General features: G+C 34.5%; 5 protein-coding genes across 5 annotated transcripts; 1 reads left to right on the top strand and 4 right to left on the bottom strand.

The window, feature by feature from the left end:
- Positions 1–6663: 6663 nt before the first annotated feature.
- Positions 6664–9087, bottom strand: LOC107194068 (DNA-directed RNA polymerase III subunit RPC5). The gene is made up of 8 exons (XM_015583633.1): positions 8970–9087; positions 8327–8583; positions 8061–8254; positions 7820–7992; positions 7531–7735; positions 7257–7459; positions 7025–7188; positions 6664–6941 (listed from the first exon to the last, which is right to left on the bottom strand). Exons 1-8 carry the CDS (start codon positions 9018–9020, stop codon positions 6674–6676), a joined length of 1515 nt encoding a protein of 504 aa, XP_015439119.1. The 5' UTR covers positions 9021–9087; the 3' UTR covers positions 6664–6673.
- Positions 9088–9735: 648 nt separating this feature from the next.
- LOC107194071 (vacuolar protein sorting-associated protein 18 homolog) lies at positions 9736–14468 on the top strand. Its single transcript, XM_015583636.1, has 19 exons — positions 9736–9836; positions 10094–10277; positions 10343–10497; positions 10623–10799; positions 10909–10956; positions 11154–11343; positions 11415–11536; positions 11612–11827; positions 11913–12029; positions 12099–12211; positions 12279–12390; positions 12459–12641; positions 12728–13045; positions 13127–13262; positions 13328–13549; positions 13619–13770; positions 13851–13948; positions 14008–14319; positions 14396–14468. Exons 1-19 carry the CDS (start codon positions 9756–9758, stop codon positions 14457–14459), a joined length of 3000 nt encoding a protein of 999 aa, XP_015439122.1. The 5' UTR covers positions 9736–9755; the 3' UTR covers positions 14460–14468.
- Positions 14469–14770: 302 nt separating this feature from the next.
- LOC107193905 (DNA-3-methyladenine glycosylase-like) lies at positions 14771–17124 on the bottom strand. The gene is made up of 5 exons (XM_015583443.1): positions 17032–17124; positions 16484–16667; positions 16207–16416; positions 15925–16134; positions 14771–15162 (listed from the first exon to the last, which is right to left on the bottom strand). The coding sequence occupies exons 1-5, from the start codon at positions 17122–17124 to the stop codon at positions 14771–14773; spliced, it is 1089 nt and encodes a 362-aa protein (XP_015438929.1).
- Positions 17125–18993: 1869 nt separating this feature from the next.
- Positions 18994–21203, bottom strand: LOC107193904 (odorant receptor 47a-like). Its single transcript, XM_015583440.1, has 5 exons — positions 20984–21203; positions 19932–20241; positions 19575–19844; positions 19131–19491; positions 18994–19050 (listed from the first exon to the last, which is right to left on the bottom strand). Exons 1-5 carry the CDS (start codon positions 21201–21203, stop codon positions 18994–18996), a joined length of 1218 nt encoding a protein of 405 aa, XP_015438926.1.
- Positions 21204–21761: 558 nt separating this feature from the next.
- Positions 21762–25948, bottom strand: LOC107194085 (facilitated trehalose transporter Tret1-like). The gene is made up of 5 exons (XM_015583649.1): positions 25873–25948; positions 24493–24672; positions 23561–23757; positions 22948–23254; positions 21762–22501 (listed from the first exon to the last, which is right to left on the bottom strand). The coding sequence occupies exons 1-5, from the start codon at positions 25946–25948 to the stop codon at positions 21876–21878; spliced, it is 1386 nt and encodes a 461-aa protein (XP_015439135.1). The 3' UTR covers positions 21762–21875.
- Between the last annotated feature and the right edge of the window lie 491 nt (positions 25949–26439).

Here is a 26439-nt window from a genome sequence, read left to right as displayed (position 1 = left end):
AAAGTTTCCGACCACTTGGATGCTTATAACGAACAATGTGAATTAATCAGAATGAGGGGCTGAAATGCAACATTTATATTTTAAGGTGGATTATTAGATACTGTAATAAAATTTACTGTGTGCGTTTATTAAACGTAATAATTGTAAAGATACTGCGAATTGTTGTTAGAGACTTTATCTACATTTTCGAACAATAAGTGTCACATGCAATGAAGATTGTTGTTATAACAACTATTTACCTGCACGGGTACCAAAAATTTAATAATGGATGATTCTCTGAAGGTATTATGGAATGCAGGGTGAAACGCCGCGTGTCGTAGCTGGTGGTCGCTCTAAGGAGTTTGCACTTTCTTGGCAAAGATTTTGACGAACGTTAAATAGACTCGAACGGTGTAAACGGTGAGGCCATTTTACTTTCATTTGTTTTTAGAAGCGTAATTGCTTCATTATTTTTCGTTGTTTCCTTATGTTTATTTTCATCCCCCCTCGAGTGTTTTCGTTGCCACGCTTTGTAAAATCATAAGTAGACTACGGATTTTGATGCAAATTTACAATTTTAGACACTAATGTAGAATAAACAAAATTGTAGAGAAATTTCTTTTCTACACTATGGGTTTTCATATATTATTAATAATGCAAGAATAATATTAAATTTTACTGGAATCTTTATTTTGTTACCTTTGCAAATCAGGCACCCTATAAATGCACAAACATCTGCAGTCTAGCTATAAGTGTTTGAAAGTATTTAGAATGTTTTGAAGAGTCTAATTATGCTTCTAAAATTTTTAGAAACTTTCGTAACCGAGATAGAAAATCAAGTGAAATTCTTTGTGAACAACACCATACCTTGCAATAGTATTGTTATTAATTGCCTGGGATAAAAATGTTATTAATTCACTTATCGATTGGGAAGAATATAAAATTTAAACCAGTCGGAACAGCGGAAATTCGAATATGCGCAAAGGAATATTGCGCTGTAAAATCGAATCGATACGGAATAGAACATGATACTAACTTGTGATCGAGGAAAGTGAAATGGTAAATTATCACAGCCGCATCAGGGTAGAGTATGCATATCAAAAGCATAGACGATTATTTCCTGAATATAGAGAATAAATTAGCATCTGTTAACCTGAAATCTTTGAAAATCAATTTCACTTTTACTTTAACCCTGAAACATGTAGAAATAAAAAATTAGTAATACAATCTACATTGCGAAATTTATGCATCATACAGTTTCCCATTTATGTACATTGATTTCAATAAAATATAATTTCCTATAAACCCATCCGTAGGTGACTAAATGAAACCATTAACGGAGCTTCGTAAGGAAAAAAATAACAAATTCGTTGCACGCTCGAATGCGATTCTTACATCATCGATAGCCACGGCCTTTCGATACTTTTTATTTCCATATACACACGGGAGCTCACGCCCGATCATTTCCGCTAAAGTATCTTTCATACAAATAGGATCCGAACGAAATCGGGTTGGAGCGGCTTTCTACCACACGAAAATTTCCTTTCGGTAGTAGGTCGTCGTATTTCGACGTCAAATTTTTACGTCGCCGTTAAGACTTTATTTCCATTCAACGAACGTGACTTTAATTCGGATGTGCATTCGATGAACCTTTTATTTCGGATTTCGATCGCGAAGCCGGACACCTCTTCGATTTCGTCGACACCTTACCGAAAAACGCTTACGTAGAGTTTCGATTCCTTGTATTCTTCCTTGATCCTTCGTTAAACGTTGCTATATGTCCCAACGTTACTTTATATTCTACTTTGAACATTATTTTCTTCAGAGAAGATACAAGATTCGTTTTCAGTGAACTCTTCGCCATTGGGAATTTAATGAAACCTGAAATAACGTTTACTATTAGGTGTATCATTTAAGTAGACCACTATTTTTTGTGAAACTCTGCATTCATTTCGAAATAATTGTTTCCATCATCCTCTGCCATTTTGATTAAACAGAAGAATGAAAAAATGTCCTGAATGTAAAATGTATTGCTACCATGTTGGAATTATGCGTAGTGAATTACTTATTGGTATATCACATATCAGTAAGAGATTGCATTCAGACAGCGAGTTAATGTTGTTTTCCATGTGTGTCAAACTTGACCTTATTTCCGTTCATCTTCACGCCTCCCCGAATAGCACATAAATGTTTTAATTGCTTTTCACTGAAATCGCGTCTTACTGTGCCATTGGAACATCGAAAGTAGGTTGGTGTATGTACGCTTAATTTAATCACCTTTCACGCTGGATGAATAACGTAATTACATCTGTAAAAAAAGACCTGTTAAATTTTTTGCTATTTACCATTATAAGGAATTAAACGAGTAATTTCCAAGTCATTTAAGTGATTAAAATTATGGTACACAAGTAACTAGATCCGACGAAATAAATTTTACAAAATACAATTATACAAGCGATCGATCGAATCTCGGGGCGAATCAAGACGAGACGAAGACAGAATAAAAGTTGAAATTCACACTAGACGTTGAAACTTTCGATATCTTTTCCGTCGATTTCTTGACTCGTCGCTTCCCCTCGGCGAATTCAACGCACTGCTTACCGTGTAATTTATTGAAATCGTATGGAAACAGATCGCTCGGACTTTCTTTCTCGCGGAGACGCCTGTTCGAAGGTCATTGTTTTCACCTTACGGAAACCGAGATCCCTTTCGATTGATGCGATCGACAAGATCGAATATCCTGCACACGCTTTCTTCCAGTTTCATTCTTCCTTGGAACCCTGCATTAGAATCTTTTGTGATAAATGAACATTACCATATTTCCCAGACAAATTACAGACAGAATGATTTACGAAACAACTTCCCTGCTGAAGTGAAAGATACATACATACGTTGAAACTACACACTGCCATTTTTACGCCGGTTTAAAAAATACGGCGGGTCGGATTGTCTACATACAGACTCCTCTCGATTATCGTCTAGCTTGTTCTACACGATTATTGTCCACACGTTATCCACACAACACACTGTCAAGCGCATATTTTGTTGCCGAGGTTTGGGCTTCGGACAAAAAAACTTATTCAAATAGCAATTTTTAGGTAAGTTAGTATATAATCTATAATTTGTTCGTTGGCAGTCTGTTAATACAAAAGGCTATTGTTAGATCGACATTAATGGAATCAGAGAAATATATAGTGCAGTAAATAATGTAACAAGAAGCGAGAATTATTCTCTTAATTTCTTATTAAGATTTACCATTACATGTGTAATTTCTCCGCGTTCGTACCATTTCTTATCGTGTTATATAAGTACTTGTTCAGATAATGCATGCGTTATCTGCGACCTTTTATTCTATTAAGAATCCATGTTCCGTAACGTGGAGGTCAAATCTTTAATTTTCTCGAAACGAAATGTTAGTCGATATTGCAATGATGCGGATTGAAGCATAAAATTATTGAAAAATAGCCTTTCTCGACTGAATTTTTTGTTCGATAGGTCCATTGCGGATCGGATATCTCTAAGAATTCTATCTTGCACCATCGCACGACCGATCCGTGTCGCAAATTTTTCGAAATCGTCCTTCGCCCAGAACAAGTTCCACCCACGCGTCTCGTTCGGTCCTTTGTTTAAGGGATCGAACCTTCATGGACGGAATCTTTACGCTTTACTAGATACCATCGTGTACTTTAAACCCCCGTGGCGCGTACGTTCCACGGAAAACCGAGCTCGTTGAAGAGAATTAAATTCTTTCTGGCGGCGAACCGGTTTCATGCAACTGCAAATGAATTTAGAAGCATGAAATACGTGTAAAGCAACGCAGCATAAAACATAAAGACAATTGTACATTTTAATTCCTTACCTTCTTAATAAATACTCCCCTCGATTCTCTGGTTTGTTTCTTTCAAATAAAAAATTGGAAGATTCAATTTTTTCAAAATTAACGATAGACAATTTTATATTTCAGGAGCTGTAAGTTGTGTTAATGATTTGTTAAGTGTTTAAGGATTAAAATTTTAATTATTACGTTTTATACGTTGATGTGAACACGAATTTGTATTGTTGTATGTAGGTATGTAAGGATATGATAGTTTTTAGTCATTAAAATTGGGAAATACCAATTCTTGGGATTCTCTGGTCTTCGATCGTTGAAATAGTCAATGTTATCGGTTCAGAGCAATGGTTCCGATAAAATGACAGATATTCGGGTGTTCCGGGCGTGTAGACGCATATAAGAAATACTTTCACCGACGGTCAGATCGGTCAAATCCAACGGGAGAAAGTGTGCTCGCCCTCCGCTACGCCCCTGTGGTATGCAAATGAACTGTTGGAAATGAAAACAAGAAGAAACAGGAGATGAAAGGTGCAATTAAATGAAAGATGAGTTCCTCGTCCAATTAATAAAGTCGATTACTTCATCCTACCTTGTTATATCAGGTTCTTTTTTTAGGCATCTTACGTATTCGTTAGATTTATTATTTCAAGTTGAACGACCTTCACCCGAACGAAGACCTTTGCTGCTCTCTTTCCATTGATAAAATTAAACTGCTTCAAATCCAAATTATTTCTAATTTGAATTATTTATATATAAATTGTACACTTCTGTTACTCGAAAAACAGGAAGATAAACGAATCAGAAGTTATAAAGTTGGTGAATTATAACGTTTTTTTTTTATTTGGTAGTTTTTTAGTATTTGTTGTGTCATTCTGTGGGTGGTTTTTCTTTTTCACAATTAGTTCAGCGATTTTTTCATCGAAGAAAGTCACCACCTTTCTCCAAGAGAGTTAATCGTTTTTCCTTTTGCAAAAAATTATGCAACATCGAATTGGTTTTGCATGAATAAAGACATTCTCCTCTCCTGTCCCGTGGGTCTAATATGTACAACGACATGCTGCGAGACGTGTAATAATCCTTCTAATGGCTTCAAGGACAATCGTAGCTATTACTTTCTCGGGCAACATGCTGGAATGTAAAGTACACACATGAAATTAATCTATGTATTAGTTTGACTGGAAAAGTCTCAATTATTTTTAAAGTGTTGTTTTTATCGGAACATTCAACGATGGAAATCGAAAGTTCGTTGAAATAGCTTGTGTTACATGGTGTCTTTAGTTTCTTGTTTGTTTTTCGTATAATTAATTAATTGGGATATGCAGACAATAGGATATTATTTTTTTTCATCGAATGAATCTGGCTGTACGTGCATACTTTCTTCTGAATAATGTCGAATTAGCCTGATTCTAAACGTAAACTTGTATTGTAATTAACATTAATCTCTCGCTGAACTTTTTCGCTACAAACTGCGTTTTCACTTGTAAATACTCGAACGTGTTTACAAAAGGCGATAGATTGTTGCATAATGCATACATACCTAAAGATCAAATGAAATAGTTCTACACAAGTTGCTCCGAAAACCAGTATGTATTAATATGCACACGTACAGATACTGTTTCTTCATTTGTACTTCCTGCTTTTGAACAGGTATTACATTCCATATAACTAAAGACAACTCCCGAAATGTAATCAAAAAACACATATTATTAAATTATTAATTAATATCTAATTATATTAGTATATTTATATTTAGAATCATTTAAAGACATGTACATACTTATATGGAACTGTAGTTGTTAATAGGTATATGTATATTCGTATCATTGAGTAAATATTAAAAATGATCATATTTTTATAACAAGATTCACGTAAGTCAGCTTTGATTAGGCTAATAAAAAATCGATTTATGTAAGACTATTACGAACAGCATCTTAGTCTAAACATGATAAATATTACGAAAGTTATAGATTTACTTAAGAAAGTAAAACATAACGTGACATGCAGACTTGAAATTTTAAAAATAATCAAAACTAGTTCTATTTTTTTTTCAATTTAATTGTAAATAATAAATAATTAAATAAAGAATACCTTAAAATGTTTTATGTAGTAACTATAGAAACAAGAAATGTAAATGAAGAAGCAAAAGGATATAGGAAATCCATAGAAGTACTTCTTGGTACTATAAATATGTACATTTTAAACATCACAATAATAAATACAATATTCGTTCGATTGTTTATACATGTATTTCTACCTACAGTTCATCACGATTTCACATAATTCTCCCTTAATTCGTAAAAATACATTTTACTATAATAAAAAACATCAGTCGTTTTTCAGTCCACGCTTTCGGTGCATCATCGATCCACGATGTGCCGAAAGTAATCGCTGGAAATAATAAGTGAGTGCTTTATACAGTTTCATTATAGGTACATCTTGTCTATTCACTATCGACAGTGCCATGCAAGCTAATAAATAGTTCCTAATGATCGTGTAATGGGTCCAAAACTTTCAGTCTGTACATACTTTAATAAATAATATTATGCAACTGAATTTCTCTAATAAATATATTTCTCACGATAGACGATGTTAAAAAAAAACCAAGCAAAACGATTAGGATTTTACTTACGAGTAGTTAGGATAACAAAAATCTCGACAGTGACCTTTGCTCGACATCTTATTTGAGACTAGAAAATATTTCACTTAAGTAATTTAAGAAAGTATCTATATTAGACGATTTCGGCAGTATATCAGAGCAGACACATTGTGATAATATGATCTAGCGGAGTGATGATTCCACAGCTCGAAACAGATTAACAATATGTTAAAATATTATAAATTTCAGTCACGCATCAACTTTGGTCACGTGGTCTCAGACACTTTTCGAGATCGAATAGTTTTTTTATGTTTCACTGGTTCCGTTGCGCTATCATTGTCGGACATCGAAGAATCCCTTAATGTTTTTCTACCACGTCCGACGTTTTTCTCCTCATTTTCAGATCCCACAGATTCTCTGTTTGACTTCCGCCTTTGACGTTGCGGAACTTGATTCTGGACTTCCATTGCTTCGCGGAGATGTTTTCGTTTTGCTTCCCAAAACATTTCCTGCCTTTGTGCTATTTCAGGATATCTATTGAAAATTTTAACAATGTAGAACACATTTTACAATATGCTTTCCTATATTATTTTTACAATAAAGTATTACTGAATTACCTTTCAATAAAATCCTTAACAGGCGGAATTATTAAACGCCAACCCTTTTTAGGTTCGTGTATTGCTAAGTTTGTAAATATTTCTTTAATTTCTTCGGGGGGTAATTTAACTACCGATGAAATTGTCTTTCTATCTAAGTATTCATGTTCCGTAAAAGATAATAACTGAAATTATACACTTTTAGTAATCTTACTGATTTGAACGAATTACTCATTAAATTATCAATACTTACAATGTAATCCCTAGCTCTACACATAAGTTCTGCGGGAATGCCATTATATGAAGATATACTTTCCTTTGGATATACAAGTTCGCTACTTACAACCCAATTTCCCTGTACTAAAACAGCTACTTGTTGTAAATACTTTAAAATAGCTGCTGTTTCTTGATCTGGTGATAAAATTGATCGTAACTGTACAAATGATATAACTTTGGCTGTAAAAAATTTAATTCAATTAGTATAGATTATTTTAAAATTAATACATGTGTGTTTCAAAATTGCTAACCATCTTTCAGAAGAGTTCTAATTTGATCCAGAAGAGGTAAGGTTCTAATATAATTAAGGGATGTTGTAGTATTAGAAATATCTGTTTTTACATATTGTTCTTCTTTCATTCTTGGTGCTAATAATTCTAAATATTGCGACATTGATAAATTCAGCGTATTTACAGTTTCATCAGTTGCAGAGCAATACATTTCCAAACGTGTAAGCTGAAAAGAAATATATTCATGTGACAAGAAATGGCTGGATTTACACATAGTTCAGTGATGAAACAACCAGAAGATAATACCAACCTCTGCTTGAGTGCTGTTTGTTGGAATATAGTTTGTATGAATCCATCTCTCCTCTAAACTTTTCTGGGTATGGTGCTGAAAAGATTGCTCCTGCATCTTTTTCATAAACTCTGGTTTCTGTCTGGCAAAAGTTACATTGACTTGTTTTGGGCCTTCTTCTTCTTCATCTAATTCTACATATGAAAATTTTTAGTACTTAATCTGATTTTCATTGATATTACACACTATAAATAGATGCTACCTTCCCCCATATTTTTGGCTTCCTCTCTGACACGTTTATCACTTTTATCAAGGTAATTGAACTGTGGACGCATTTGAACAACTCCTGTCACAGGTGTTAAATGCAATTCTCCGTCTTGAAAAACACCTACTGCATAATTAGAACAGTTTGGTAATACCCGAGAAGATTGTAAAACTGTTTTGTCCATAAAATGACTACAACATAAACATAATATACAATATAAATAGAAGAATTATAAATCATTCCAATTGTATTTTGTTTAATACCTGTCAAAAGCTCTGTCGTCATCATCTTGTTCACTTCTTGCATCACCATCTGCATTGATTGCAATTTGTTCACCTTTGCTTTGGTCATAATTTACACTGTGTGTGTCTATTGCTACTTCCATAAGAACCTCTTGATTTTGTGGTTTTATGGAGGATTTCAGAACGGTTGCATTGTCATAGCCTTCTTTAGCAGGTCGGACAGGATATTGAAAAATAAACAATTTCTCTGCAAGTGTTTTCGAAAGGAACACTGGGATCTAAAACAAATCCAAGACTTTCATTTCTTTCCATCCTCCCGTATAAATAAAATTTTCACATGTTTTTCTTTCTTTTTTTCCATGGTATAGCTATTGATTAGAAAAGTCTATACATGCAATTATAAATACATTTTTTCACCAGGTTTATTTACGACGAAGGCTTAAAATGCTTGTTAATTTTTATTGTAAGCGGCATGCAGTTATGAAGTGAAAATTAATTCATGTGTTATGAAAATAAGGAAATACTCCTATTCATTATGATACTACAAAAGCATATTAAATATGGCAAAAATTGTTAAAACAGTTTAAATGCATAACCTAAAATTACCACGTTTTATGAAACAATATTGGAAAGTCCGAAAGAAAATGACAATTGGTCTACAAACCTCTTTGACCACTGGATCATTTTCATTTTCCATCGCATTAGTGTTAGACATTTAAACAATATTTACTTTCTACTTATCACCTGGACCTACCCAAGTATGCTTCGACGCAAACACTGATTTTTATACCACGTTTCTGAGCGAGATAATACAGATAACCCGTTAATAGATAATATCTATATCAACTAGATAATACGGATAATATCAAATTGACCAAAATGAAACTTACATGAGCACTGTTTTGTATTACTACTTAGTTAATATCAAACCCTATTGTATTAATGTTAGTTATATAATAATAATGTATGGTGCTAGATTCTAGATGATTAATTCGATTTCAATAGTTATTATTATTTGTCTTAAACACATGTGAGCTTAATCACTGCTACCAATACAATTGAGTATAAGACGTTATCGCTGTCAGTTAATTGTATTTATCAGGGTGTATTGTTAATATATAAGGTTTTATAAGTGAATCCATTGACTGAACAGATACATTTGATTTAGGAAGGATCTGAAAGTACATTATCATGCAAACATTAAGGTTAACCTTTCGGAGTAACATTATTTTTTGTGTGTGACTAATTGTAATTTAAGACAGTGATTAGTGACATATGTACTATGTATTTAATTTGAACCAAAGGCTATAAAAGCAATTAAAATTTTCGTATTTAAAATTTCTAATGTGAGTATAAATGTACTGATATGGTAATTTTAGAAAGCAATTGTAAAGTATATTTGAATGTTACTTGTTATAGAAGGGTGAACAGTTTGAAATAAATTATCAAAATGACATCGATGTTTGATCAGTATGAACAAGCATCTCAGCGATCAAAACAAATATATGTACCACCAATTCGTCCTGATATTGTAAGTCTATTTATGCACGTTCAGCTTTCTTTCATCTTAATTTATAATTTGGAGCCTCTTTATGTGTTAGTATCTTTCTTTGTTGAAATATATTTTAAATTTTATTAAATTATGTATTGATATTATAGGATTATATTTCTTAATTAATCATAATTAGATATTAATAAAGAATATGCAAAACTATTTGTGTTCTTGTATTGTTATTGTGACTTTTGTCTTGTTACTGTTAAGGCATAAACATTTTGATAAATTTTCAGAGTACAGCAGGATTTATACAAATGAAGCTACAAGATGATGGACCGATTTTCATAAAACAGAGAGTTAATTTTCTGCCATCTGACAACATTGTCCACCTTGTTGTTAATAATAATAAAATTGTTATTGCTATGGCTAATAACATTCTCCTGCGTATTGATATGAAGAATCCAGACGCACCGGAAGGTACAGATCTTAGTAGTACAGTATTGACTAACAAATATACTTACAATATGTAATATCCATTCCAGAAATTGATATATCTAAGTATGCAGTGAGCAAGAAAATCTCGGGAATGTTTCTTGATCCATTGGGTAACCATTTGTTAATAGTTTTGGTTCCAAAGGATCAAGACAATCCACCTGAGTTGTTCTATTTACATAGAAAAACAACAAAATTAAAACAAGTATGAAATGAAATGAATTAGTATTATCAACATAATATGTTAAATATAATGAAGCATTGCACTATTCTATATAAGTATATACTGTTTCAAAAGAAAGATAAAGTTTTCAAAATTTACCTGTTCAGGCAAGTAAATTTAAAGGACATGAAATCACAGCCGTCGGATGGAATTTTCTAAATTCTTCCGAAACGACTACGGGTTCGATTCTCTTAGGAACTTCGAAAGGTCTTATCTTCGAAACGGAAATTGGTTTAGACGGTGATAAAATATTTAACACGAGTTTGGAGCAATATTGGCGTCAGGTACAAACAAATGTATAAAATTAACTTTTAATAATGTCATTATCATTATACATTGGCAGTTCATGATAATGAAGTACCTTCCTTATATCATTATTCATTATTTCCAAAGCTTCCTAACTACTTACCTCTTTATGGTGCTAAGGAGGTAGAAGGATTGGTGAGTTAGATATTACACACTTTCTGCATGAGCGTAAACCTGTTCCAGTACCTGCAGTATTTTTTTGTTATACATTTCGGTGATTCACCTTTCATTTAGTTGGCTTATCAATATTACATTTCATTTGATGAAAGTATAATATAACGATAATGGTATTGAATATAGAGCAATCAATTTCGGTTTGTTGTATGCTTTAGGTATTCGATATAGGGAGAGATAGTAAACCACCCATTACTGGTTTAGAGTTCCATAAAGTACCAAACACCGACAAATATATGATTATTGTTACTACCCTCATGCGTATATACCAATATATCGGAGCAGTACAAAATCCAGAAGAGAAACCTTTATTGCAACAAGTTTTCAATAAGTATCTAAATGTCCAAGGTAAATTGTAGTTACATAAATTTAAATCTGTATTAATACTTCAAACAATTATATAAGTAATATGTTTACAGAAAGTTTTACTGAAGTATTGAGTTCATTGCCATATTCTAAAATGCAATTTTATTACCCTACAATTGGAGCTTTACCCAAGTCGTTTGGTTGGTTAACTGAAACTGGTATATTGTATGCACAGGTAATAATGATATTATTATTTAAAATATAATGTTAAAGATTGTGAAAATATTGAAGTGACCTGAATTTTCTTCAGGTTGATCCAAAAATAGATCCAAAAAATACATTGATAACTCAACAAATGTTAACATGTCCAGAAGCAAGCCTTATAGGAAACAATACCTCACAAGTAACAACTGCACCTCTGTCCTTTGTTCTAACAGAATTTCATGCACTGTTACTTTATACAGATCATGTCAAAGGCATATCCATTTTGAATCAGGAATTGATATTTGAAGATATTTATAATGATGTATGTACAGTAAATAAGAAATACAACAGCATAGATATAACTCTACCATTAAAATTGTATAGCTGAAATGTTTTAATTTTCATAGGTCGTTGGAAAATTACTTAATATTACTAAAGATTATGTAACTCACTCTATATGGGCTTATAGTGAACGAGCAGTATTTAAATATAAAGTTAATAAAGAAGATAGAAATGTTTGGCAGGTAAATAAATACTCTTAATGAATAATTTTATTATTTAGATTATTAATTACACCTCTTATTCTTATTCAGGTTTATGTTGACACGGGTGAATTTGAACTTGCCAAACAATATTGTAAAAATAATCCAGCACACATAGATCAAGTATTGGTTAAACAAGCAGAAATGCTTTTTAAAAACAAGGAGTATGTTAAATTTTATATTCCTGTAATTAGGATGTGATCACAAACTGATTTAAATACTGGTTTACAGATATGAACAAAGTGCTCTGATTTATGCAGATACTCATTCGTCATTTGAAGAAATTTCATTAAAGTTTCTCCAAGAATGGCAAATTGAAGCTCTAAAAACATTTCTTAAGAAGGTGCTGCATTTAGAACTTAAAGTTGTGTATTTTATGTATCTGTAATAACATAATGTTTTTATGTGTAGAAACTCGAAGGATTGAGAGCACAAGATAAAACACAAATAACCATGATCGTTGTATGGGTAATTGAGTTATATATAAATCAAATAGGTGTATTGCGGAGGAATAATACTTCATATTGCTATGACACAAAATACTTAGAACTTCAGAAGCAATTTGATAGTTTTCTTGCCATACCAAAAGTTGAGGTAGAAAAAAATACTACATACATATATTGATTTATTAAGAGAATTATTATTCAATTATTCTTCTATGCGTATTATTTGTATTTTAGGAATGTATAAAAAGAAATCGTAATACTATATATGATTTAATGGCGAGTCATGGTGACAAAGGAAATCTTATCCGTTTAACTATAATGCATTGCAATTATGATGAAGTGATACGTCAACATTTATACAAAAATAATTATCTAGAAGCGCTTGAAGTCTTAAAAAGTCAAAATAACAAAGATCTTTTTTATCAGTTCGCTGGTATTCTTTTACAAGAATTACCACGTCCTGCCGTAACTGCTTTGATATCGCAAGGTTCCTCGTTAAAACCATCTAAGCTACTTCCGGCTTTAGTCTCTTGTAATAGCGATGAAAAACATGTAAGATATGCACAATTTATATATTTTTGATTATTTGCATTTTTCAAGGCTTAAATATTTCTCAAGTTTTTGGTATTATAGGCGAAAGAAGTCATCAGATATCTAGAGTATTGCGTGTACAAACAAGGTTGTCAGGAACAGGCAATTCACAATTTTTTATTATCATTATATGCTCGTTATAAAAAAGACGAAGTAATGCGTTACATTAGCTCTCAAGGTAACTTGAAAAGTGAAATATTCCAAAGAGGTCACCTTTTATCGAAATCTTTAAATCGTTTGTAGGACAAGATATAAACATGGTACATTATGATGTTCACTATGCTCTACGTTTGTGTCAAGAAGTTGGTTTAACTAAGGCATGTGTGCAATTGTCTGCTTTGCTTGGACTCTGGACAACAGCAGTAGATTTAGCCTTAACGATCAATGTTGATCTTGCTAAACAAATAGCAGCTATGCCTACTGATCACGATGATGAATTGAGGAAGAAGTTATGGTTAAAAATCGGTAACTGACAAAAGCATAAGATGTAAAGCTGTATAGGTTGATTCGATCTCTAATTTGTTTAAATTTCAGCCGAACATGTAGTTCGAGAGAAAGATGATATACAACAAGCAATGGAATTTTTGCATCATTGTGACATAGTCAAAATAGAAGATATACTACCATTCTTTTCAGACTTTGTTACCATAGATCATTTCCGAGACGCTATTTGCAATTCATTACAGGTGAAATAATTTTTTATAAACATGATATTCATTTTCTTAAACGTATACACAATTAATATTATATTTATTGTAATTAACAGGAATATAATCAACATATCCAAGATCTCAAGGAAGAAATGCAAGAATCAACAAAAGCAGCTGAAATTCTTACGAAGGATATACAAGAGTTTAGAACAAGGTAGACGGTTAAACTATACTACAATATTTAATACGGTGATACAACTATCATATTTTTAGGTGCACATTTATACATGTAAAGGACACATGCAACACTTGTGATGTTCAGTTGTTGTTACGACCTTTTTATGTATTTCCGTGCGGGCATAGATTTCACAGAGATTGCCTTGTGGCTGCATTGACACCTATGCTTTCGATGGATCAGAGGACAAAATTAGCGGATCTTCAACGGCAACTCACTGCACTTTCAAATAGACCAGAAGATACAACATCAGTTGGTTCTGTGTCTTTATCAAGAAAGGATCAAATCAAAGCTGATATCGATGAATTAATAGCCTCTGAATGTTTATATTGTGGAGACCTTATGATAGAGTGAGTTATCATATTATTTACTACATTTTTTTGCGTAAAATAAATAACCGTGTTATTATCCGTTATAATATATTAGGTCTATAGACAAGCCGTTTATCGAGGAGGAAGATCACGAGAGAGTAATGAAGGAATGGGCATAAATAAGACGGCATTTGTAAAATATTTCAACAAATAATCATTAATTTTGTACGCTATACTTATTTATAAAAATTATTTGTAACATTTGTAACAAATAGAACATGTACCATACTGTATTGAATGTGGAAACTATTTATTTTTGGCGTATTATTATTTGTGAATGCAACAATAATAAATCGAAGTAACTTAAATATCTTGTAAAATGTAGATTTCATCATTTTTGCACACGCGTATAGTTGTATAAATATACTATGTTTTAAATTAAGAAATATTTTACTTTAATAAATTCTGACACTCTGCATCAATCAGTAATTTAGTTTAGGCCTAATGATAATTCAGCTCCCTTATTTCGTTTACTCACGGCTTTGTTACCGTGTATGTAATATCGTAATGGTTTGTTTGACCATTCTTCTCCGTAGCCATCTATACCTATTCTAGGGCATGTTACTATTTTGATTTCCTCATTCATGTTATCACTTTCAATCCACAGACCTCTCCAAGCACACATCGAGTATTTACTATGTTTTTTATGAAGTTGAAAAGCCATACACAGCTTTGATGGACCATTGCATAATTCATGTGTTTTTAAATTTCTCAAAGACTTTTTAGGTGCACTCGATGTTCCCTTTGATGTTCGTTGACTAGCCATGCATTCAATGCCTTCAAAGGGTTCAATGGCTCTTATCAAAACAGCACACCCCTTACCTAAAATCTTACGAGAAGATTTCTAAGTGGAAGAACGTAATGTACGAAAAATACAAATCGTTAGATATTATAAGCATGCTCTTCAGACTCAATATCTCTCTGAGTAACACTAGAACTTCCTAATACATAGTACCGCCACAGTTTCTGTGGACTGTGTTCTGTATCATTATTATGCTGTGCTGCTACAATAGTAGTAAACTTTATGTAAGGATCAAATTCTATCCATAAATCATTGCACTTGTAAATCTTTTTTTCATTGAAACTATCTTCGTCGATATCGAAAGCAGCACAAATCTTGGATGGACTGTTACAAAGCTCATATTGTTTTATATGTTCAATATCTTTCATAATTCTTTTTTCTTTTCCGTTCTTTTCATATTGCATATTCCTAAGCAATTCCATGTAGTTGAGGCCAAGTATAGGCTCCACAGCTTTAATTTGCACACATGCTCCCGACTCTAAATATTTTTACTGTGATACTAGATGTGCTTTGTTACAGTTTATGTATTAACTATTTAGAACTGAGACTGCTGTGACTATACCGGATGCCGAAAAAGTTGGCTGATCAAAACTGTAGACAAATAAATCCTACCATTCCATTTAAATATTTAACTGCTCTGTTTTTTGTCTCTCTAATAAGCATTTGTTCCTCCATATTCCTTAAAGACGATTGTAGTCACGGAAATGATTTTGATCAGTTACTTTTTTTTGGCACTCAATACAGTTTACACATTTTATAATTCTTATTTGTTTCACACTCACCTTGACTAGAAACATTGAGACAATGGTACATGCCGTATGTCATGTATACGTAGATAGTACCTGGTAGCATATACATTGGTATATTTCGGGGAGTAATTTTATTTTTATATGTGTGTGAGGCTTTGTCAATCACACCCAAATAACCTTCTGTTTCAACAATCCTACCTTTCAGAATAGTTCCATTTTCTAGACAACGAACTAGTATTTTGCCTAAATATAAAAACAGTATACCAATGCTGTTCCAGAGATATATGGTAAAGTACAATAGGATAATAAAGCTACCTAATAAACTTTGAGCTAATTCTTCACAGGGACAATCAAAAAATGAAAACGGTAGCCTGTTAGAACTTATTTCCTTTTCCCAATCAGTTGATGGAGGATCTTCTAGCTGTTTTAATTCTTCCGTCATCATTTTAAGATCTACTACAGCTCTAGACTTATTTTTTGGGAGAATTGGATTTGATTTCAATTCCTCGCTATTTTTTTTGTTTCCTATATAAATTAATTGTGTAAATGTGTCAGTCATAATACTTCATTTTTCAACTATAAAATAGCTTACTGTCTCTTAGGCTTCTCAAATTAAGTTTACTTTTCTGTTTGGGTTCAGAGCTTGTAACATCTTCTAAAAGTACTTCATTAGACGACTTCATAATACCAACAGATTTACTTGCACTTTCTGATACATTATTTAATATCTGATTTTGTAGGTTTTTAGTATCTACCATTAAATCATACTCATTGTCCTAATAAAAATATATATGTCTTATTAATGATTAAAAAAGCCTCTTACCATTAATTTGATTACATACTGAATCACTGAATAATAAAGTAAATGTATTCAAAAATGAAACTTGCTGCTAAGAAAATCTATGTTTCTTAATTGGAGCTAGTGATTATGATTAGTTGTAATACCAACGAATTGGCTATATAAAATTATAATTAATTAATTTCAAGCCAAATATCTGCCAAGATCATCAGCCATCATAACATAAATAGTAATGCAATTTAAAGTAACAAAAAGAAAATGGAATTTCATGAGTTATTAGATTATTCATTAAGAATAATAAATCCAAAGAATTAAATTAAAATTATGTGTGATTAACGAACCTCTGACTTCTTTTGGGTTTCATTTTTAGAGGAATCGTCTCTGATTTCTTCTTTGGTAGACGTTACCTGCGAACTAGCTCGCGTTCTCTTCATCGATGAAGCACAAGATACAAATCGATATGTTACGAAGTTGATAAACGTTTGTCGAATAACGTTCTCTAGAAAAGAAACAATGAAAACAAGGATAAAATTTATAATAATGTGGAATCAGGTTAGAGCGGATCGCGGGGAATGATAGATTTAAATTTCAACTACAATGAAGTTTTCCGCAAGAGACAGTTGTCAAAAAACAGTGCTACCACTACAAATCAAATAACAAGATGACCAGATAATCTTTATCGTTAATTCCGTAACGGTCGGTCACTGTATTTGAAAGCTGCAACCATTCCAGAGGACTCCGTTCTGCATTCTCGTATTTTGTTAAAAAGTAAGATAAACAATTGTATTTTTACGTAGGAATGCATCTCAGTCATATAAGATTGGTTAATGCATACGATTTTTCAGTATTCCACGATCGTCGAGGCGTTTTAGACAATACTTTACGAGCAACATCCTATTGACAATTCCGTGACGATGTCAGGTATGAAAAAAATTAAGTTTCACGAATTCTATAGAGATCACTTTTTTTGGTATTGTGCGTGAATGCTACGGTATTAAAGATGTATTTTTGACTATGTCGATAAAACTTGTTTCCAATACGAGCAGTATCATAGATAGCGTTTAGTATTTCTATGTGTTCTGTTTTTGTTAGATCCATCATATTAGGGTAAAATAAAAAGCTTTTTTGTTCAGTACTTGAAACATAGTTAAATCTTCAGAAAATATATTTGATTTGCTATATACTAACGATAGAAATTCAAATTTACAACCTTAGATTGACGACTTAGAAAGTTCCTTTATGTTCCTCCCTTTACGCGAAACGATGCGTGTCTGTTGATCGAACCTTGTTTTCCAGATGTATCGCAACAAAGTCTCCCCTCGCAGGGAATTCTTGATACATAGCAATGACAGAGTATTATACGGTTGTCGCTAAATAATAGGTTTATTCATCTTATTCTTTCTTTTTTGTCGGCAGTTGTTCGTCCTCTCTTTGATTCGCGGTTTGAACAATACATACATAGTATCGTAAATAGGTACCAATTATAATTTCTGAGCTGAGATTAGAGATGCATGTACAACCATTGTACATTGACTTGAAGAATGATACCATAAGTTAACCCATTTGCATTATACAGAAAAGTGGAAAATTGGTCTTTATCGTCAAAAATTTGTTTTATTATATAAAAATGTTTCAAAACGTATAAAAAATTATAAACAAAATGACGTAAACGAAGAATTTATAATTTTATTTAATTCAATAAAGTTAAAAAAATTGCGCGCATATATGCGCTTTGGTGATAATGACCAGGAAATTTCCGCGCATATATGTGCTAATGATGCAAATTTATGAACAATTTTAAATGCTTGAACACCAGTTATTTATTTCTCGTTAAATTTCTAAGAGTCTTTGTACTTGTGAAAGGTAGAAACGATGCTGTTAGACAAGTTTGCTAGAAAACGTTCACCCAATAGATATTTGGAATAGTTCGGCGCTGCGGGATCAATGGTATCGCTGAGATGATTAGATGACACTTTATGGAATTTTTCATCGGTAAAGTAGCTGTTGATTCTGTCATGGCTGTCAGGAATCCAAGAATCGTCACCATTAGGTTGGATGTTATCACAAAACAAAACATTAATAAGGGGATTTTGCTTAGTATACGTATATAGTTTTAAATGTTAAGTATTACATATTATTACGAACCATTGATTTCCCGTTGGTTTCGTTGTAGCTTTCAAAAAGGAAGTCAGGTATGAAAAAAATGTAATAATACACTAAGCCTCCGGAGATGCATTTTCGACTATCGCGATAAAAATTGTCCCCAATACGACTGTATTACGAACGCATTTATCATTTATGCCCTACTTTTGTTGCATTTGTCGCAATAGAGTCAAATACGAGGCAGCTGTGTTGAATACCTAGAAAAAAGTTAGCGGTTCTAGAATTTCTATTCTTCGATGACTGCTAGCGAAGAAGGTTTCAAGTGAAAGATACTTACGCTAGTTAATGTACGGATAGAGATCGTTTGAAAAGTTAATGCCGAGATACTGCATTGTTGCTGTGCCCTAACAATTATAAGGCAAAGTTCCCTTCGATAAATTGGCGGTAAAACGTACCAGGGTACGTTAAGGTAAATCACGTGACCTATTTGCTGGCTTTCTTCAACGAGAATTTCACCGGGCCAACACCATAACAGGAGCTGTACCCCCATTGATACTAAGTAAGATATAAATTTCAGGAGATCGGTACCAGTAGTGTTATCGAGGACCGCGAAACCGCTCAAACAAATCTCCACTCCGCTCGTAAGAAGTTGTACGAAAATCACGGGAGTTAGCAGATTATTCACCTCGTTTACTACACTGGATGAAGGTAATATTACGTTATACATAAAACAACATAAAAACCAAAAAGGCGTGAAGCACGAGAAGAAAAAATGATTTACTTTAGCATACGCTGATGATGGCGGATGCATCTTAACAAATTCACCTCGAGCTTTCGTGAAGAATTACCGTTGATGGAATCGCAGCTTATTTCAGTCCCGATTTTGGTTATCCATATTTTAATTAATTTAAATTGACCGCATACGTGCAAAATAATGGTCATGAACGTGGCATCCAAGCCGGAAATACCGGCGGCGCAGATCATAGATGCGACGAATTGGCAAGCAAAGGCTATCTCGAATTCGGGAGAACCCGTGATGTCCGTTCCGTACCTGATATCGTATAAATCTAGTTATTGTATTTATAACTTGAATTTACTACCCATCATTTTACTTTCTATAAATCGTATCGATCTTTACCAAACATCGAAAGGCAAGTGACGAATTTCCTCAGCTGCGTTACTGACATTATACTTAATCTTAAAGTAATCGAACCCCGCTGCAACGCTGAACGTGACCACGTTGCACATGCATGAGATGTAAAATATTAGTGTTAAAAGTCTTGCCCAATGAGCTAGTTCTTCACAGGATTGTCTTTCTTCAGGATCATTAGAGGTGATCCATAGATCTCTTAACTCGTAGTAAAGCCTGTATGCTTTTTTTCTTCTAGCCAACAGGTAGATCATTTTAAATAATAACTGTCCAACCGTGGTTAAGACACACCCTACCCCTAATACGAAGTCAAAAAGAGTACTATAAGTAGTAAAATGTATTCAAGTTGATATACTATTAGATCTAGTGGAAAGTTTTGTCGAATTTCAAGTAACGTATAAAAATCATAGACGATGAATGTGGTCTGAAATTGATTATTGTGCACCACCTAATTAGGAATGGCTCACGTTCGAGTATTCTCCAGTGCCTGTCACTGTCCACTTGCGAAGGTCTTCCTGAGCGAGATTTATCTTCGAGACTTCAATCTCCGAAATTTCTGATTCCAGCATGTATTTTTTGATAAATACCCTCACCGAAAACACGACACATTTTATACATGCAGTGCCTGCTAGGTAGACAAAAATGGACTAATTCATAGACACTTGCTACCTGGTTTTAACAGTTCTAAAACTATGTTTCAGAAATTCCTGTACGTCAGACAGTGGATTGAACTTCCCGGTAGACCTAATAGTAATCAGTAGACTCCGGATGTTTATGCATTTATAACGTTCCTTGACTTGCAATTATAAACATATTAAGACCCGTAAGTATTCTTATAAACATATTAAGACCCCTAGTACAGGAAAAAGAATTCTGTTCAATTTGGTTTTTTATTTATCAGTACCCAAAATTGTAAATCTGCATAAACATTCGCAGTGTAGTAATCAGTCATATGGAACTGAAGATGCGTTTAATGAGGCTCAGATTGGAGAATAAATTCTTTAAAGTTAGCACGAGATAATACCAGTTTGATCGATTACCTGCCAGGACCTTTAAATCGCCCCAGTTCGCAGCAATCGCCATAACTTCCGGCACGAAAACACTACTAATTGCTGTTAACGCGAATAACAGGCGAAAGTATGCAAACACTTTGCTGTACGTCGGACTGTTCTCGTCGATAGGCCACATCCCGGCCATCCCGCAGAAAATTTTATTCGGTAGAATGTAATGATCGATCGACGACTTAGAAAGTTCTTTCATGTTCTCCCTCCACGCGAACGATGCGTGTCTGATGGTCAAACCTTCTTTTCTAGACGTATCGCAACAAAGTCTCCCCTAGCAGAGAATTCTTTATAACAATCGCACAGAGTACCACAGGATATACACGAAATAACAGGTTTATCCGTCTTACTCTTTGGGAACGTTTGCAATATTAACGTCGTTACTCCACATGGTTCACCGCTTTTCCTATTTCTTTTGATTCCCAGTCTGAAGAGTACATGGTACTGTAAGTAGCTACCAGTAATAATTTGTAGGCTTATAGTTTTATAGATTAGAGATTCCCATGTAACAATGCTGAAACTTTAACTGGTTTACTGTACTGGGCATCGTGAAAGTCTACATGGAAGGACAAGCTGAAAGAATCATCATTTTGATTTTTGTCGTGCTCCTATGAGTTTGGCGTTGGACTGTTTCGCTGAGAGAGAGTAACTTTGACGTGTCGAGACACAAAAATTATACCGAACGTCAGTAATTAATAAATATTTATTAACAAACGTATCTTCAATCGGAATAAGTTACATCGCTTCAAGTCGCGTTTAGTGACGTTAATACTGCATATAAGTCAGTTTTTTCTCTTATGGTCATTAAGATGGTGAGTTCAATGAGTTATTTCTCGTTCACGATGGATAATCAAAACGATCGTGCATTCTTCTACTTTTTAATCGATCGTTGTATTTCCAAAAGGCTTTTACCCGTCGTCTCGGGGAGCAGGTAGTAAGCGTACGGCGTCAAGAACAACATGAAGAAGCCGTACGTCCAGTACACGAATTTGTCACCGATCAAGTCCAACAATGGCTGATAAGTTTTCGCGCTAGCGAACGACAATATAGCGTTGCTGGAACTGACGAACAGGCACGCCATGTTTTTCAATTTCGCTGGGAAGACTTCGCCCAAGATGGTGCTTGGTATCGGTTGCAAACCGGAAGACACGGAGACGTTGAACATCAACATGGCGATTATTGGCAACCACGTCAAGCTGCCGCCATCGTATCCCAGAGAGAGAAGGTGGAAATGGAGACCCAACAATCCCAACGATATCGATGATCCTAGGGCAGCCATGATCAGAAGGGCCTTTCTACCAAGTCTGTCAACCAACAGCGTGGCCATTGAACCAGCCACGATATTCGATAATCCAAGTATCGTCACCACAAGACTAGGTGGTACACTAATCTCACTTTTCGTCATGATTATTTCTGCATACGAGAACAGAGCGTTGTATCCGCTGAAGTAGGTGAAAGCGTAGAGACCCAGAACCATTAGACCTTTCTTCAGGTTGTCTGAAATCGGAAACAGCAATAAATTGAATGTCGAGTGTATTACGTATAATTTCGTTTTCTTGAGCTGAATGGAAAGTTTTGTCTGTCTTTCTAGCAGACTGTGAGTTTTATGTATTTAAGATCTTACGAAATGAACTAATTCAACTAAAGTTCATGAACTAGTTTTCGTGGAACCGTTTATGAAAATGGGAACTGGTATTAACATCCGTAGTCTATTTATTATACATCATGGTACAGTAAAACCTTCAGTTCGACTAGAGTTGGAAGTACTGATTGGAAATGAACAGAAAGAATAGTAATATCGTAGTTGTTTTAAACATTTGACTTTCCAATTTTCAGTGAACAGCCTATCGTCGGCGTATTATATCCTTTTCTAATAACTGATCCAAGAAGGTGGTATAGAGAGATTCGTTTGTCGAGAATTTAAGTAAAGAGATCATGTGTACTTGGCACAAGGAATTCCTTCAAGTTTCGAAAAATGTTCGTTCCAGTCCCGCCGACGAATTCTTGGAGATCTCGCATCTCCGCTTTGACGTCGGTTTCTCGCCTAAACCACTTCAGGGACGCCTCAGCCTTGTCGATATCCCCGTGCAGAAGGTAATGGTAGGGCGATTCGGGTATCAAACTGAAGAGGATCACGAAGAGGAAATTCGGGACGAGGCTCACGTACCCGAACATCTCCATGGACAGATAAGGGCCCATCGCATTGCCCAGGAACATACCAACGGAAGATGCATTCACGTTCATGGATATCTGAAGACGTGACCACCGGTATGACTTTATCGAACGAAGAATCTGATTGGAGTACATTCGCGTCGATAAAAAGAAAAAGTGAATGAAATTCTACGACATCACGTCACGGAACAAGTATAGCCAATGTATCTTATATATCTATTTACCTCTAACGTAACGTCAAAAGGTTGATTTGAAGGACTCTTAATACAAAGGAGGAATCTAATAGTCTTACCTCTGAGTAAAGATATCTTTTAACAAATTTCAATGTCGGACGAGCTACAGTTTTGATAAGAGTATAGTAACACTGAATTGGGAAAAATTTACCAGCGATCCACGAATTTTGGGATCAGCAATCTCGCCCAGGTACATAGAGAGTCCACTCCATACCATTCCAGTTCCGATTCCTGAGCTGAACCTCGAGGCGTAGAGCCATACGACCGATGTGGCGCAAATACTTAGTATCCAGCTCGTGGCCAATGGTAGACCACTGAGCAGAAGCACTCTCTTCCTTCCAATGTAGTCTGAAGATGATGGTTTGACATGTTAATGTTACATTTCCCTGAGAACAAGATCACCACAACTCAGTACTGATGATCACTTATTGGATCATTGAGTTTTTTCAATCGATTCTAATGGTTGGTAGGTATTCATTCACGTTTAGGAAGGGAAGATTTCGATCTTCTCGACAGTGGTACTGTTCCCTAATCGCAACGACTAATACTGAATTAAATTACGGATGGAATGTCTAATGGGAATCAATCGCTTTCTAGGATAATCGAAGTCGCCGTTTCTATATTCTACGTACCACAATTTCATATCACGTTTTGCTACCGAGTGCTGAGTCGTGGCTGCCTTGTTCTTATCGAATTCACGGCTAACAATGTTGTTCACCATTGTTTGCCTTGCTTGGCCGTCTGATCGTGTGCTGCAAGAAAGGATCGATCGACATCAACTGCGTATGCGTCGGAAGTATTTCAGAGGGAGGATTATATTTATCTATTATTATATGTTAGGTGAGTCAGAGTCATGTTCTATCTTGAGATTAAATGATAGGTGTGTAAATGTGCAAAAATAAATTTTCAATCGGGTTATTTCCTTCTTGATTGGAACATAGGTTTTATATTTGGACAGACACGTCGGGGTAGTTTTTCAAGTTCATGCGATTCACCGGGACGTGTCCAGGAAGGGTGAGTTAATGGGGAGTGGGGTGCCTGGCTAGACGAATTTTCTTCTTGACAGCGAAGAATCGACCTTACCTTGACACAGTGCACTGAGCAAAGCGCCGGCGAGCCGGCCAAGATTTAAAAGGGACGCCACCCAGGACACTTCGGTATCTGTCAGTCTCAAAGGCACGTTCGCTTCCGTTGATGTCAGTTGAGCCAAGTACGGCGATGCCCAGCCATTCGCGAGACCACTTCCGATAACAGCTAAGCTGACTGTCACAAACGGCCATGAAACAGTTGTGTTAACAGATGCGAGAGTAATTTCATTAGCTCATTCATAGAGATAGGTCTACAAGCATCCCCGAGCGAATGAAGCATCTTGATGCACCAGCGAACGCGTTATTATACTATAAACTGTTCTAATCTTCGAATACTCAAATCCGATAACCGTGAATTATGTAATAAAACTTTACTTATTGGTTCAGTAAACTCTATAACGTGATTAAGTAAGATTAAACGAGTAAACTTATAACTTCATCAATCTAAATTCTCTGGTATTGAGTATAGAGAGAAATTGGTGTTCTAGTTTTTATGGTTAATGATCATTATTCTCAGTTAATATTACAAGAGAAAAAACGGTTTTACAGTTTATGGATCATTTTTATAAGGAACAATCCAACGTAATGATTTTAAGAACTTCACTTTTAAGAATTTAAGAATGTTATGCTTAAGACGTCTTTTCCCTTCAGCGGCCCAACAGAAGGTGGCACTTAGAAATTTGTTTAAAAGAGAGCAAGGGAGATATGGTAAAAAATTTCCTGGTTGTTATTTGCTATACATTCAGTTAATTCTGGTGATCCAAAATTGCACTGTATAAATGGTGCCCATCATAACGTAAAAAGTCGATTGTAAAAATTCTTGTGGCATTCTTTTTGTAAATCAGTCAGCTATAGGATGACATACTATTGAAAATGTTGAATCATAAATTCCTTTATTATTCACAATAATATACGTAAAATTTCCTCCTTTTTTGTGTGTCTCTGTTAAAACTCATATCAACTGTGTCCATTTTATTTTTTCGACTTGATGGTAAGTCATACGATAGACATTGAAGTAAAAGTCAATAATTTTTTTAAAATTCTAATTTCGAACTACTCTACATATATCGTGAGCACCGTTTGTACAGTGCAATTTTGGATCACCACGATTAGTGTCACCTATAATTTTCCACGCTGCACAAATATTTAAACACAAAATTTTTCTATTCACTTGAATGTATAATATATAAAGGCCAGGAAATTTTTTTTATCATATCATCCTGGCATTCTTTAAAAAAATTCTTAAATATCACCTTCTTTTTCAGGCTTCTAAAGGGAAAAGGAGCTTTAAGATTCCATTGAATAATTTGCCTCAGGAATGCAATCGAGTGAAGAATACTGGACGATGTTTAAATTTGAAGTGATATTTACTCACGTGAAAACGCAGCGAGCCACTGTGGCCAGATCGTGATCTTCTTGGGTTCATCTTTTTCCGGATCCACGCTGGCCATCCCTGTCTCGTATTTTTATAGGGTACACAGGATGTGCACGAAGTGATGCACCTCCTAGCTACCTGGCTGTAGTTGCCTTCACTGACTCATGTGGGCCGTGAGACTTATACCAGAAATATACCGTTCAGCATAGGAAAATTTGCATTCTGATAAGATCTCTGATGTATTTATGCTCTCCATGTGAATGGGTTTGATTAGTTCGTCGTGCCACGCGTGATTTGTCGTTGACAATCGCACGAACAAAAATACCCGTTATCTTTGGGATTCTTACGGGCGTACTTTTCTTATCCTTGGCAATAGGTATAGAGTCGGGCGTAAATTATTAAAAAACACACGTGACAGCGAAAACATCGTACGTGAATCATATGTTTTTCACCGTTATCGCAGCAATCACGCCAGAAATGGTGAACGACAGAGTCATGTGTAATTGTTTCGTTGAGATATTTATTAGAGGTGTACGAGAGATTGACACGATGATGGAGAGCGTTGTA

The sequence above is a fragment of the Dufourea novaeangliae genome, unplaced genomic scaffold, assembly GCF_001272555.1.
Source record: "Dufourea novaeangliae isolate 0120121106 unplaced genomic scaffold, ASM127255v1 scaffold21, whole genome shotgun sequence".
In the NCBI taxonomy this organism is placed as follows: domain Eukaryota; kingdom Metazoa; phylum Arthropoda; class Insecta; order Hymenoptera; family Halictidae; genus Dufourea; species Dufourea novaeangliae.
Note: the sequence above shows the minus strand (reverse complement) of the source record. Positions and strands in the feature narration are given on the sequence as shown.

What these genes read in the sequence shown, in the direction of transcription:
- LOC107193904 (XM_015583440.1), bottom strand. Translation starts at nt 21,203, where the DNA reads ATGAAAGAACTTTCTAAGTCGTCGATCGATCATTACATTCTACCGAAT. An exon ending in CACTTGCCTTTCGATGTTTG is followed by an intron (nt 19,845 to 19,931) that starts GTAAAGATCGAT and finishes ATACGATATCAG; the next exon opens with GTACGGAACGGACATCACGG. An exon ending in CTATCCGTACATTAACTAGC is followed by an intron (nt 19,051 to 19,130) that starts GTAAGTATCTTT and finishes ACTTTTTTCTAG; the next exon opens with GTATTCAACACAGCTGCCTC.
- LOC107194071 (XM_015583636.1), top strand. Translation starts at nt 9,756, where the DNA reads ATGACATCGATGTTTGATCAGTATGAACAAGCATCTCAGCGATCAAAA. An exon ending in GAAGTTATGGTTAAAAATCG is followed by an intron (nt 13,550 to 13,618) that starts GTAACTGACAAA and finishes TTTAAATTTCAG; the next exon opens with CCGAACATGTAGTTCGAGAG. An exon ending in TGTGGAGACCTTATGATAGA is followed by an intron (nt 14,320 to 14,395) that starts GTGAGTTATCAT and finishes ATAATATATTAG; the next exon opens with GTCTATAGACAAGCCGTTTA.
- LOC107194068 (XM_015583633.1), bottom strand. Translation starts at nt 9,020, where the DNA reads ATGTCTAACACTAATGCGATGGAAAATGAAAATGATCCAGTGGTCAAA. An exon ending in TAGAACTCTTCTGAAAGATG is followed by an intron (nt 7,460 to 7,530) that starts GTTAGCAATTTT and finishes AATTTTTTACAG; the next exon opens with CCAAAGTTATATCATTTGTA. An exon ending in GTTAAGGATTTTATTGAAAG is followed by an intron (nt 6,942 to 7,024) that starts GTAATTCAGTAA and finishes AATTTTCAATAG; the next exon opens with ATATCCTGAAATAGCACAAA.
- LOC107194085 (XM_015583649.1), bottom strand. Translation starts at nt 25,948, where the DNA reads ATGGCCAGCGTGGATCCGGAAAAAGATGAACCCAAGAAGATCACGATC. An exon ending in CCAAAATTCGTGGATCGCTG is followed by an intron (nt 23,255 to 23,560) that starts GTAAATTTTTCC and finishes TCACGTCTTCAG; the next exon opens with ATATCCATGAACGTGAATGC. An exon ending in GAAGGAATTCCTTGTGCCAA is followed by an intron (nt 22,502 to 22,947) that starts GTACACATGATC and finishes TTCCGATTTCAG; the next exon opens with ACAACCTGAAGAAAGGTCTA.
- LOC107193905 (XM_015583443.1), bottom strand. Translation starts at nt 17,124, where the DNA reads ATGAAGAGAACGCGAGCTAGTTCGCAGGTAACGTCTACCAAAGAAGAA. An exon ending in AAACCCAAAAGAAGTCAGAG is followed by an intron (nt 16,668 to 17,031) that starts GTTCGTTAATCA and finishes TATTTTTATTAG; the next exon opens with GACAATGAGTATGATTTAAT. An exon ending in ATTAGCTCAAAGTTTATTAG is followed by an intron (nt 16,135 to 16,206) that starts GTAGCTTTATTA and finishes TTTTATATTTAG; the next exon opens with GCAAAATACTAGTTCGTTGT.